The 13,572-nt window shown below is 43.7% G+C and overlaps 1 protein-coding gene across 8 annotated transcripts in view; it reads right to left on the minus strand.

Moving 5' to 3' along the window:
* Nucleotides 1–13,572, minus strand: part of NRP1 (neuropilin 1) — a 148,936-nt gene that overhangs the window by 4,567 nt on the left and 130,797 nt on the right. For 4 of the 8 annotated variants that reach the window (XM_006063206.4, XM_025264450.3, XM_006063208.4 and 1 more), the window contains 4 exons: nucleotides 7,465–7,602; nucleotides 3,772–4,046; nucleotides 3,186–3,282; nucleotides 769–819 (listed from right to left, as the gene is read on the minus strand). In XM_006063206.4, the coding sequence (XP_006063268.1) occupies nucleotides 769–819; nucleotides 3,186–3,282; nucleotides 3,772–4,046; nucleotides 7,465–7,602 (561 nt within the window). Of the gene's footprint in view, nucleotides 1–768; nucleotides 820–3,185; nucleotides 3,283–3,771; nucleotides 4,047–7,464; nucleotides 7,603–8,433; nucleotides 10,706–13,572 lie in introns of those variants that run through there. The other 4 variants (XM_006063209.4, XM_006063207.4, XM_044928185.2 and 1 more) reach the window with 2 other exon arrangements.

The raw sequence follows: 13,572 nt of genomic DNA on the forward strand, positions 1-13,572 counted from the left end.
AGAAAGTGACTGGAACATACTAGCTCCTCAGAAAACCCTTATCAGCAGCATCGTCATCATCCCTGTCATCAACGTTGTGATCATTATCGCAAAACGAGGGTTTCAGTAGCGAAGGCTGGGAACAGGTGGTCCAAACAGACACTGGGCTCCAGCCCTTTAAAGATTATATCTGGTTCTCAGTCAGGCACAAGAATTTGGGTTGGTTTCAACTTACTGTATGAAAAGTACTGTAGGTCCCTGGGTAAGAAACAGTCTTCACTCATTTCCTGTTTCCATAGTTATCAAACGAGGGTATTTCATGTCATTGTCCTCTGAGTTCTTCTTCCAGCTCCGTTGGGAAGGGCCAGATTAGCATATGTCCCCTGGGGTTACCCCCGACACGCTCTGAACCTGTCACTGCCTCTCCCAAGTCTGTATCGGGCACTCCCTCTCACAATAGCCCAGGCACAGCATCACTGACACAGGTGGGTGTTTATGCTACATGAACTGCTTTGGTACCCTGGGTTTCCCTTGTGGCTCAGCTGGTAAAGAATCCGCCTGCAATGCAGGAGACCCCTTGGGAAGATCCCCTGAAGAAGGGAAAGGCTACCCACTCCAGTATTCTGGCCTGGAGAATTCCATGGACTGTATAATCCATTGAGTGGCAAAGAGTTGGACATGACTGACTTTCACTTAGTACCCTGGTGTGCCAGAGTTTTAGAGTTTCTCCATAAATATAATAAAAGCCATGTAAACTGTTTTAAAAATAAGTCAGCAAGACATACTTACCTGTTTCATCGATTTTACTTTCTGGGTTCTTTTTATCCAGGTCTGCTGGTTCTGACAAGTCAAAGAAAATTGAAAGAGATATTTGAACTCTCAACCAAACAAAATACACACAAACTTAACCCTCACACACTAATCACCAGTGGCTCTGCTGGGTTTTTCCTCAAAGGTCTTAGCACAATCCGACCCCACCAGGTAACTGGAGAGCTATGGAGAGGCAGTGCTGAATGATTAGGGAATTGGAGTCAGCTCTAAATCCAGGAAGCCCTGCTGCAGCCGAGTGTGTTGTCTTAGGAGACGGGAGGGGAGTGGAGGCGGGGGGAGGGTGGGGAAGTGGCTCTGGCATTTGGAGTGTGGGGAAATCTGGTAAAAATAGAAAACAGAAGTGGGGTTGCACATATGGCTGCCATCCTGTGCTTTTGTAGATAACGGCTTCCTAAGTGTTAGTTGGTTTCCCATATAGTATGTCAGCTCGTTAAGGCCAGAGACTGCATCCTGTGTCTTATAAAAAAAAAAAAAAAAAAAATAGTCTCCAGGGGGAGTGGAGTCCTGGCGTCCTTTATGATTCTGGTAGAGGATAGGGACCTGGTTCATGCCTATGTCCCCAGCATTTAGAACAGTGTCCAGAACACACTCCATGACTCAATAAATATTTGTGGTATTAATGCATGAATAATTAATAAAGAGCTGATAATCTCCTAGCATCCAGGGCTAAATTTTCAAAGAAACATCTGTGACGAATAATTGTAGAATTCTCTTAGACAACTTCTTACTGTCAGCAACACAAAGTTGTTGGGTGTTTTGTTTTTTTTTTACTATTTTTTTAAACTTTTTATTTTCTATTGGAGTATGGCCAATTAACAACATTGTGAAGGTTTCAGGTGAACAGCAAAGGGACTCAGCCATACATATACATGTATTCATTCTCCCCCAAGCTCCCCTCCCACCCAGGCTGCCACATAACAATGAGCAGAGTTCCCTGTGCTACACAGCAGGTCCTTGTTGGTTATCCATTTTAGACAGGAGAACATGAAGTTTTAATTGTGCTTTAGCTGTGACTTTCTGAGTTTAACGCCCAGCAGTAACCACAGCTAAGCAGCCCAGTCACATGAACAGAAAAAGGCTCAGGGACTTGCTTTAGCCTCTGTGTATTCACTGGAGCACTAGGATGCTGCTTTGCCCTTAGAAGGCGATCAGAGAAAACCTGTTGAACCAAATTGAATGTACTTCTTTGTTTCAGCTGGTGGAGTTTGCTCTCCCAATTCCAAAAACATCACCATCAGCCTTCCCATCTTGGAAAAGGGATGAAAGTAGTGTAGGCCCTGTGTAACTACATGAAATAGACATATTAACAACTGTGTAGACCCGGATGCCGGGGAGTTTGTAAAGTAGTTGTAACTTACATATTAAGCCTTATCATTTTTTCTATAAAGGTCTGCTAGGTACTGTGGCATTAAATAGATTTCCTTACATAATATGAAGCAGACCTGTATTCACTGCTCATTCTAATTTCTTCAATCGACCCTATCAAATTATTGCCACTTTAGGGACTACATATATCCAATATATTGTATAATAAAAGCTTTGTAAATTGCTGAAATGACCAAAAACCCATTATAGCCAACAGGCCTCCTTTGTCTTAAATTTGCCCAATAGGCTTATTCCATTTTGTTATAATTAACATCCTATTATATCATGATATATAACAAAAGTTTAAGTGTAGCAAATGGAGCTTAAGACTAATTACTGTGCTATTACATTGCCATTAGTGATGGTATTTATAATTATATAACAAGAACTGGGAGTATGAATTGGTTTTCTATGTCAAGACTTTTTTTCATATATACCAGGCCAAGAAAAATCCATAAACTCTGAAATGCTAGGCAAAATCTCTAAATTTCATTTATTCTTTTGAGGCATTTCAACTGTTCTGAGAGTCAGAATCCTCTACTTATTTTTATAATAAATCAAAGAATGATGTTGTCTATGATTCATTCACAATGTAATCTTCATTAAATCCACTGTGATGAAAAATTTCAAAGGCTTCCTATTTTGTTTACACATTGAGATACCTGGAATTACCCAGATGTCTGAGTTTTCCACTTTTCATCACAGTGTTTAGGCACCGCCTGGAAATCGTGAGTTTCTTCTTTGCTACGATTCTTGGTTGCACGTTATTGGTGTACTTCTCTGGATACTAACCAGACATTCTAAGTGAACCAGGTTAGATGATGCGGTAGCTGAAGGTAGACTGACCTGGCTTTATGCCTTGGTGCATCAAAGCAAGCACATCTATAGGATGCGCTTATAGCCCATGTTAAAATTCTAGGTCTAAGTGAGCACGACAAAGACCATATAAAGTGGAAAGACTCATGCCCTGAGCAAGCGCCACCTTGGTTTCTACAGCAACCCATACTTACTTGCGCAGTCCTCTTGAGGGATGTGGTTATTGATGCTAATATCGTCCACCGCAATCCCGCCAAGGTTGCCTTTTCCGATTTCACCCTCAAAAATCACCTAACAAAATGAGATCATTTTCACAGTATTTAAATGTTTGGTCCCAAATAACAATATTTACACATGCTTGTGCAGCTCAAGTCACAGCACGTAAATGAAATTCATGAGATTTTGAATGAGCATGCGATTTGCTCTTCAATCTGTATTAACTGCTTGGGGATGGTATAAAACTTCTCCTCACATTCTCTTTGTGTGATACAGAATTTAAAACTGGAAAGAGCAGCAAATAAAAGGAATGTTGATTGTGACAGCCCTAAATAATTATAGAGTAGCATTTTCCCTTCTTTCTTAGCAATCAGTCCTCTGCCTGTAAACTAGGAGACTGTGAAATAACGCTACCTAGATGATCATCAGTGCATCGGTATCGGGTTGAGGACACATTTGAAACAATTTTTGGAATGATTCCAGCATCTCATTTGCATAGCTTTCAAAGGGCATCCCAGTGCCCCTGAAGCAGCTGCCTGCACCGACCTAGGGAAGGGGGCTCACCTGGTAAAGCTTCAGAGATTTGTGGAGCAGGACACGCCCTTCTTTCCAGTGGTCCCCTTGGTGTCCGATGGCCATCCAGACCAGCTGGTCATACTCCTCTGGTTTCTGGTAGCGCAGCTTGACCCTCAGCGTGCCCACGTGTGAACCAGACATGTGATACCAGAAGGTCATGCAGTGGGCAGAGTTCTGGGAATAAACCACGGGGCTCACCAGGCGAGCCACTTTGCCCTTTTGGTTTTCATCAGCTTGGGAGTAGATGAAGTTGCCATCTCCTGCTGTGACAAACAGCTGTGTTAGGGGGAATGACCAGATGGATGAACCTCTGTCTCTTTTCCATCACGTTCTGCTCTCAAACCTTCTCTCCTGGCCAGAGCACAAGAACCCAATTGTGCAGTGGTGGTGGTGAAGTGGGTAATGGTAGGTAACCTCACTGGCGTCGAAAGGCTCTGCTCTTGGCATCCGTGAAAGGACGTTTGTGCTGGAGACTGTACATCTCAATAGTCAGATACCACTTATCTAGAATGCACGGTCACACGGACATGGGCTACGACTTGCGTTGGTCTCTACACCATTGCAAGCAGATTGGATGTACTGGAAGACCTATTTCCATGCAGTTTTAACACTCGAGCAGCACATGTGTGAACACAGAGAGTAAATGTAAATATTTAGATGTATTATTTATTTACCATTGGAGCAGGAAGACTTCTGGTGGATGTTGCTTTGGTTACTATAACTGCCTGATAACAATGGAGCTGCTGTCTGTCCATATAATCTGGCAATTTTCCCCCACCCCCACTTCAAATTCCAATTCTTTTCCCCTAGTTTATTTTAATGGCTTATATTAATAAGTTCCTTAAATACACCTGAGAGCTTGAAATTCAACGGCGAGTCCCGTTCTTGTTTGATGTGGGCTTCTGGTTCCAGGAGAGGAGAGGCTGCTCTTCTGAGGCTTATTAGAATGTGCCATTTCGGCAATGGAGATGCTTGCTGAGCTTGGAGGACTAACTCCCAGCTCTGCTGTTAATGACCCCCGGTGGGAGCACTGCCTCCTGCTACCACCTGGTCTAAACACACAACTCATGTTTCACTGTTTGCTCTGCAAATAGAAATGCTACTCGAACGCTGCACCTGATGAAAGCGTGGATCTGATGGCGAGCTTCCGTGGGCAATGGGGTGTTCTGTGTGCTGCCCCAGGGGCTGACATGTTTGGGAGATGCTCTTGCACTGCGTGTGTGGGTGCGTCCTGCGTTAGCAGCATCCAGGTGGAGTGGATGTGTCCTCGACCACCATCTTCCTCCCTCACCTGGCTGCTTGTCTGAGAGGCTCCTCAGCACTCTTAATAAAACTGTTGGGTGGGATAATGAAAGGAGGGTGGGAAATAGAAGCCACAGCCCCGGCATAATGTGTGTGATCTCCGTCTCTCCTGAACCGTGTAGACTCGGTCACTCCTGGGGTCTGTTTTCTCCCACTGATTTACCGAATGATGGTCACCTGTCTGTGTGATGGTACCACCTCTCTCAGCCCACCAAGACAGGCAAGTAAGACCTCCCCTCACCTTGCCTCTGCCGCCTTGCCCCCATCGTGTAGAGAAGAATGAGGTTGAGGATGCTTAGCTGAGCTGGTCCCTGAGCCAGGCCTGCATCTTGGCTCCCTTCTGTGCTGTCTTCTGCCACCCCCGCTCCCCCTGCCATTGGACACTTTCATCCCACGGCATGGGTGAGCTGTTTCTCACCCGGAACCAGACTGTGAATGCCCCCAGGCTCGGACTCCCTCCTTTATACCTACATCTCCCGTGCCCCTCCCAGCATCTGCCATGGGTTTGGGGAATCCTCTGTAAGAAGTGACACCGCTCCATTGTTAGAGGTCAAATGCGGAAAACCAATCGAGATCCCTTTGATAAATTCAAAATCAGGCCACAGACTATTGTACCTAGACACTGTTCATTTTCAGAAGCCTCCACGTCTGACTTGCAAAGCACCGCACATGAGCTGTGGCGGGCTGTGTGCTTGTGTCATGTGTGTGGGGCTCTTTTCATCCAGACTTTTTCATGTTAACAAGTCCCTGCCTTTCAGATGCCGGGCTCACCCAGCTCGCTCAGCAAATGATTGCAAGTTTAGTGCTGCGGGGGCTCTTTCTGGTCTGGGTGGATCTGGAGGGCTCCCGGGAGGACAAAAGAGAAAAATGCTTCTGAAGGAATCGCACTTCTCAGCCGTTCATCTAAGACACGCCTGCCTTTTCTGACACTCCAACACATAAAGCGCTGATATTTTTCCTTTCGGGGTTTTATCGCAATTCTAGGTCAGGAACTCTCTCTCCGTTTTCTCAATTAGCACTGTACTTCTGTAAGCCTTTTAGCTTTTGTCTCTGGCTAACGTAGCTTTTAACCTCCTTTGAATGTCAGATCCTACTGAGCCTTTTTGCTTCACTTTGCATCAATTTTTCCACCATTACTGCCTTCATTTCAGCTAATTGCATTTGGTTAATTTGGTGCCATTTCTACGTACAGTGCCATTTACAGTCAAAGTATTTTAAGTTTTCTAAAACTGCTTGTCTTAAGATTCAATTGAAAGTGTCTCAGAATTGAAGGAGTTCAATTTTATCCAATTTCCTTGTCAGTCTTATTAGGAAAGGAGGTAGCCGTGATGGAAAGAGGCCTATTCAACCTACTTAATGGTTGTATTCACTGGGGGCAGAGTGAACAACCAAGTGGGAAAAGCAGGAAGGAGCCTTTGGCCGTCCATCAGCCCCCTGGCCCGCTCATCAAGGGGGACCTTGGCTTAATGAGATGTCTCAGCTCAGCAAATGCCCCTCTGGGGTCTCTCTGGGAACCATGACTTGAACAAGCAGTGTTGTCGGTATCACTGATGGGGCTGGAAGGTTGTGGGTTGGGTGTTTTGTGTGTGTGTGTGTGAGTATATGCATGTGTGTGTGTTTTTACAGGACACTGATGGTTTTTTAGTCCATCTCTCAAGCTGAGTCATGACTAGGAGGAAAAGAGGATGGCAATGGGTAAGAGTTCCTAGAGGGGCTGACAGCTCCCTGTGCACTCTAACCCTAATTAATCTTAGAAGGAAAGTAAGACAGGATGTGGGGTGGGCTGTAAACTGGGGTGTGGTGAGGCTTCTTCTTGCTCAGAGAGAATGAGCTAGATTACTATCTTCCTCAAAAGAACAAGATTTCAACCCCTGACCCCAATCCACTTCCACTCCAAGGGTCAAGAGAGCAGGCATTAGGCAATAAACGAAATGACACTATCTATGTCTAGACTTGCTTCCAAATCACTCAGAGTCAGGATGCTAGAGGTAAAATGAGATTCCCAGGACCTGATGAGTGTTGACGATGGGTTATGTACAGAGAGGGTTCATTTTACCATTTCTTTTCTCCTTTTGTCTATGTTTGACATGTCCCATGAAAAACGTTCAGAAAGAGTAGAAAACAGGTCCTAATTCACACACACTGATCTGCCCAGTTTGTTACTTTTCACAGGGGTCAATCAGTCGCTAAGTTTATTTAGCATTCTCCAGTAAGTGGCCTAAGAGAATCTCTACTAGGGAAGGGCATTTTTTAATTCCAGAAAATAAAAGCACAAGTGAATGATATGTAGTATTTTCTAAACTCACAGACCCCAGCAACCCTCCTAAGTAACACCCTCTCAAATTTAAAGAAATGAGGCCACAGTGAACCCTCCATTACCTGTGTGATCCTGAATCGGTCCCGTCTTGCTGGTCAACACACTCCATTTGAGCTGCACGTGATTGTCATGTTCCCAGTGACAGAATGTCTTGTGAGAACCCCAGCCAAACTCACAGTTAAAACCATATGTTGGAAACTCTTCAGTGGGTGGAAAGGAAGAAACAGAGACAAGTAGAGAAACACACATTTGATCATTTAGGTCAGAGAGGTCCTTAATTCCTTCATGGAAAGCATGATTTATATGTTAGTATCTATCTGAAAATTCTAGGAAAGCCACAACACCCAGGATTGCCAAGGAGCGCAAAAGATGCATGGAGAGATGCACATGCTTGCAACATCACATTTAGTGATTTTTTTTTTTTTTTTTGGATCCAGCTCAAAAAAGATTATGGACTGCCTGTCAACTTGGTACATAAAATTTCCAGGAAGGTTACTTTCCAAAGCGTGTATTATTACATCTGTAGCATTCTATTTCCACAATATTTAATAATAAAAGATACTCCGCTCTTGAGGATAGTCATATAAATTGATATCCACCAATGAAAAGAATCTTAATTAGAGACTGACCCATGAACCTCCAAAGTCTAGAAACGTGAGTTGCCTGAATATCTCACCCTGGAGGTTATCTGTATTCTCAACACACCAGCTTATGCTCCAGGTTTTTACTGGCAGATCTCTGAAGCATTTCCTAAGATTTTTTTTTTTTAACTTCTGTGCTTTATATCAGGTCAATTAATTTTAAGTGGGAAATCTTTGCTTCTTTAGTGAATTTTCAGATTTGCATATAAATTGTTTGCCCCACTTAAAACTGCAATATAAGGTCAAGTAAAGCCAAAGCATATTTGAATAGGTACCCACTTGTATATTTTTTTAATGTTCAAAATGCTTCCTTTGGGTTCTAAAAAGAAAGTGTGAAGGGATTCTCAAGAATGATTTGTTTCGTGTGTTCTACAAAGTGCTATTTGACTATGGGTGGTTTTTTTTTTTCTAACTTGTATAGCCTTAGTTTTTACTCAACATTTTTGCTGGGGGAAATTGGTTAACTTTTTAAGGATGGGGAAAATGAAGCCCTTGATATTTGGAATTATTTTTGTTAAACTGGAGCTAACAATAAAAATTATCCTAAAGATAAAATTCTTTTCCTTCTGCCAGTCCCACTCCTCTCCTGAATATAAAATTAAACACACAATAGGGGCTGTTTTCTCTAATGAGGGTCATTGCCGCTCATTGAGTTCAGGCGTCCACAAGATGGCAGCATTGAGACGAGAAGGAAGGTGCCCCGGCAGCTTGCCCGCTGATCTAAAAAATAAGTCTAAACCAATCTCTCTGTAGCGAAAGGGAAGTATGATATTCTACGCTGTATTAGGGTCAGGCTGAGAGCCTAGCTCATTGTGGTCTTTCCTGTAACTTTGTCTAAGTGTTTAACACAAATATCTTGCATTCTTCTGAGTCTGGGCTGCACTGCCCCTCCCCCACTTCAACAATGGCAGGCAGGAGGCACGGTAAGGGAAAGATTTACTGAATAGATAAGAATGAGTTACTTTGCATTTTTAGCTTCCAAGGAACTCCTTTCAAATGCTAATGTGAAATTTTGGAAGGAAGGCGCCATACGCATCCTCAAAACTGAGCAAGATGGATTCTCCCTTCCAATGACAGTGTGACCTGGCAAAGGATTCACCGGGGCCAGCTGGGGAAAGAAAGCCTAGTAAGTCATGTGATAACTTGTATGTGTATAACACGAGCACTTTCAGTTTGTGCAAAGGGCTATATTTCACAGCGGTAGTGTCACTGGAGATACATATTTTATGCCCTCTCCCAAATCCTCTCTTCTGTACAGCATGACTGAATTTTGCAGATGTAGTCATCCGAACAATGAACGAGTAGTTGAATAACCTTGGATGTCAACACCCACGGCCCTGGAATGTGCTGTTGTGTAATCTTGTGTTAGAAACTGTTAATATTGAAAAATATTAATATGTGTGTGGTTTTAGGTTTTCTCCTTAAATGTCATTTATAAGACCTACACAGAGACGAGGGCAGTCAGTCATTACAGCATACACATTTCTGGTAATATTTGCCTTGTTAATACTTTAAATTTATTGTATAATTTACAGGAAACCACACCATCCATAATTTGGCTATTACTATTCTGGCAGTGTCATAAAATAAATGAACTTGGGCATTTTTGTGGCCAAGACAAAGGGCGACTTTGCCTGAAAGACTAATTTTGACATCTCCTGTTCCAGTGAATGGAAGTCAACCTTTATCTTTCACTGTTCTTTCCAATCTATGAATTTTACACAGTGACTACTCAAACTTTTCATATTTTACTACTCTTATCTCTTTGGCTCAATCATATATAATTTATGGCAATCTTGTTAGATTAGAATTTTTTTTTTTTAATCAGTACCTTTTGTGGGGCATGAGCATGGAGACAGAACAGCTCAATGTTGAAGATTCAAGTCTGGCTAGAAAGGCTATTAAACTCACAAAAATACACACAGACATTTCTAGAAATGGAAAGAGAAAGAGAGAAGGACAGAAGCAGAGGAGAAAAGGGCAGAGAAAGAGAAAAAAGCAAATGGACAAATGAAATTAGTATACAAGACAATGTCCATTTGACCTTTCAATCTTCAAAATATTACCTAGGCCCCATGGCTGCACAATTCTCATTAAATTCATTGGGAATAATATGGCTAAATCCTTTCTTGACTCTTAAAAATAGCAGGAAACAATATTCTGAACTTAAGACAAATTTATAGCCGCTGTGAGCCAGCACCAGCTGCGCCTGGGGGACCTAGCTTGCCCAGAGTTACATCATTAGCACCATATATGCACAAGGATTTAATTTTCAAATCTGGTCTTCAGAACTTCTATTGGGTATGTGAGCTCACTTACTCATAGGCTGGAAATAAGCGGAGGTGCCTGGGTCCATGTAACCATGGGTCATGAACATACTCTGAACTGATTTAGAGAATGTTTGGGGATCCTTGGAGGGTAAGAGCCTTCTGCCAAGGGGAAGATGGATTTAAAATGCAGGGCTGGCAGAGCATTAACAGGCTTTTATGCATCTGATGACAACCCAGATAGCATATGCAAATTATATGCCCACTGAACATATTATATTAAGAAGAATCTTCAGCATGAAATCTTCAGACTCTGCTTGAATCTCTAGTGGCTTCAGCAAAATCAGATGGTGATGAAAGTTTAAGGTCTGATATGCTGCTGTTTGTCAAGGTGCCTGCAGGACAGTGGGGATCCAGGTATTACTAGGTGGGTCTGACCACGAGCAGGGGAAACCTCAGAGTTAGACCTGCTTTCTGACTCCACGCATGCTCAGGTCCTGAGCATTAGCTTACCCAGGAGGTGACAATGAACAGAACTCCTCCAAGAAACACAGACAGTTCACTATATACAAATGAAGAGAACAAGATTCATGACTCAGACAATGGAAAAACAGGAAACCAAGGCAACTTGTAAAGGACTCTGGGCTGACTGTAGACTAGACCATCCCTATCAGTAAGGTCTGTGGTTCTGTAACAGAGAACAAGCCTGACTCCATATTGGATATATTACTTTAGCTCTAACTCTGTGCTCTGTTGCCTGAGTGTAGCCATGCTGGCTCTGCACCTTTTGTAAAAGAATGTTGCCTACAGCCTGAAATATACAGGAGAGCCCATTCTCAAGGCTCTGACCTTTAAAGGTACAACACCTTTCTGTTCATGCACAGACAAAAAGTTGCAGAACAGAAAATAATGAATTGTCTTCCTGGGGGTTTATAGGAACATTGTGACCAGATCTACATGGACAGCTGCAAGAACAAAGGATTCCAGGACCAAGAAGTTCGCAACAACCAGCTGTACCCTCTCCCTTTTTAGTATGAAGTCTTAGTTCTAACTCAGGTAACATGGTTTTTTGGAACACTAGTCCACCATCTTCTTGGCCTGTTGACTTCTTACTGGTTCACAATTTGTATATCCACCCTCTGATCACAGTAGACGCTGTGAGATGACTGTTTGCTCTGGAGCTCCTCTCTGAAGCCATCATGCCAAGGGCTTTGAGCCGTAAATTAAAAGTTCACAAAGCCATTCCTGCTTTGATAACACAGGCCTCCAACATGGAGGGGGAGTCATCTCATTTTGGGTTGTTGTGTTTTGATGACCCCTAGCTCTTTTTACAGGCAAGCAGAGAGATGAGATCTGTTGATGGCAGCTTCCTAGTGGTTGTCATTAACTCTCTGGCAAGAGGAAAAACTAGAGCAACAGTTAAAATGTTTGTTACGTTATTAGAACCTCACTTGTTCACCTCAGCCCATTCCCTGTGACAGTCACAAAGAGCTTACAGGAAGTTACCCCACAGAAAACCACCCAGACGGGGCTGAGTGGGAAAAAGGAAGAAATTTCTTATCAGGGAAAATGGGAAGCGAGCAAACGGCAGCTAGCCAATCCCTCAAGGCCACATTTATAATCTGAAAAGGTATGAGGGGGACTCCTGTACCGTGAAGATTTAGCTGAACACTGTTCTTCAGTTTCATCTTTGGTATTTAGGAGTGTCTTAGCTGAGTGGTGGGCTTCCCCAATGGCTCAGTGGTAAAGAACCCTCCTGCCACTGCAGGAGACTTGGGTTTGATCCCTGGGTTTGAAAGATCCCCTGGAGAAGGAAATGGCAACCCACTCCAGTATTCTTGCCTGGGAAATTCCATGATCAAAGGGGCCTGGTGGGTTACAGTCCATGGGGTCAAAAAGAGTCGGACATGACTTAGCGACTCAACAACAATGAGCTCAGTGGTAGCAGGGAGTCTGTCACCCAGAGCCAACCATGGGGAAAACTGGGGTTAAGTTCAACTGAAGGGAGGTTTGTTTTGCAGTTTAATCAGGTCAAGAGTGACAGCACCCTTTGAGGAAGCATGCTAATTAGAACAGTCCCTTTCTGCTTTCTGCTGGCTGGGGAGGGTCTGCTGTTGAGGAAACACTGATGTACACCACATGCCCCGTTAATAAGTGACCATGGAGGCCAAGGCTGAGCAGGCTTCAATAGAGGAAATGGGAGAAGCTGGTGAGCTGACCTGTTCACCTCTCTCTAATGGTTAACTTTTAAAGTATGTAAAACCTCTGATTGCTTATACGCACTGTTTCCCCTCATGTATGTCCGTGGGGAAGATTTTTTAAAAATACTATCGAAATACAGAGAGTGAGGGGGAGGCCACCATTTCCCTGTGGCTGGGCCCTGATCAACAGCAAAGCTCTGAAAGTCATCACAGGACTCTATGAACAACATACTGACCAGAGACATATTAATATGTCTTTTGTTGTAGTTCATTGCTCAGTTGTGTCCGACTCTTTTTGATCCCCTGGACTATAGCCCACCAGGCTCCTCTGTCCATGGGATTCTCCAGGCAAGAAACTGGAGTGGGTTGCCATTTTCTTCTCCAAGAGATCTTCCTAACCCAGGGATCAAACCCGTATCTTCTACATTGCAGGCAGATTCTCTACTGTTGAGTCACTGGGGAAGCCCACGTCTTCTGTTACCTGAATGTTATCAACTGGAGACATTTCAATAGTCACCTACATAATAATCACCCGACTAAGTGTTTGCAAAACCCCCCTGGTCAATTGCGTGTTAATAAAAAAGGATGTAGAGGCAGTCCACCTCAGGGCTCGTCTCTCCAGCCCTGGTTCCCTGCACACCGTCTCATGGTGCACCCACTGGAAACGTGGCTGTAAAACTGCCAACTCCGTGGCTGGCAAAACTGACAAACTTCGCCTGTCTCCGATCTGCAGAGCGGCGATGAAAATAAATAGTCAGGCTGCTGCCTGGGAGATTTCCTTCTCCCGAGTTTGCAAACACAGTCCGTGTCCTAGATGTGCTGCGTTTAAACAAAGTATGTTCCCCGGTTCCTTCCGTTGAGAGTGGGGATTGTCACCATTTGGCAATGACTGATGGGGGAGGAAATCTCGCTCCCTGCTGCATATACATGTGGATGAAAGGGAAGCAGTGTTTATGGCTCCTGCTTGGGGACCAGATGCTGGTGGCATCTCTGCTACGACTTGATGGGAAATGGAAACCGAGAAGCGTAGCGATGCGCTGTTTTGGGGAAGAAGACACACA

This window comes from Bubalus bubalis, chromosome 14 (genome assembly GCF_019923935.1).
Source record: "Bubalus bubalis isolate 160015118507 breed Murrah chromosome 14, NDDB_SH_1, whole genome shotgun sequence".
NCBI classification, from domain to species: domain Eukaryota; kingdom Metazoa; phylum Chordata; class Mammalia; order Artiodactyla; family Bovidae; genus Bubalus; species Bubalus bubalis.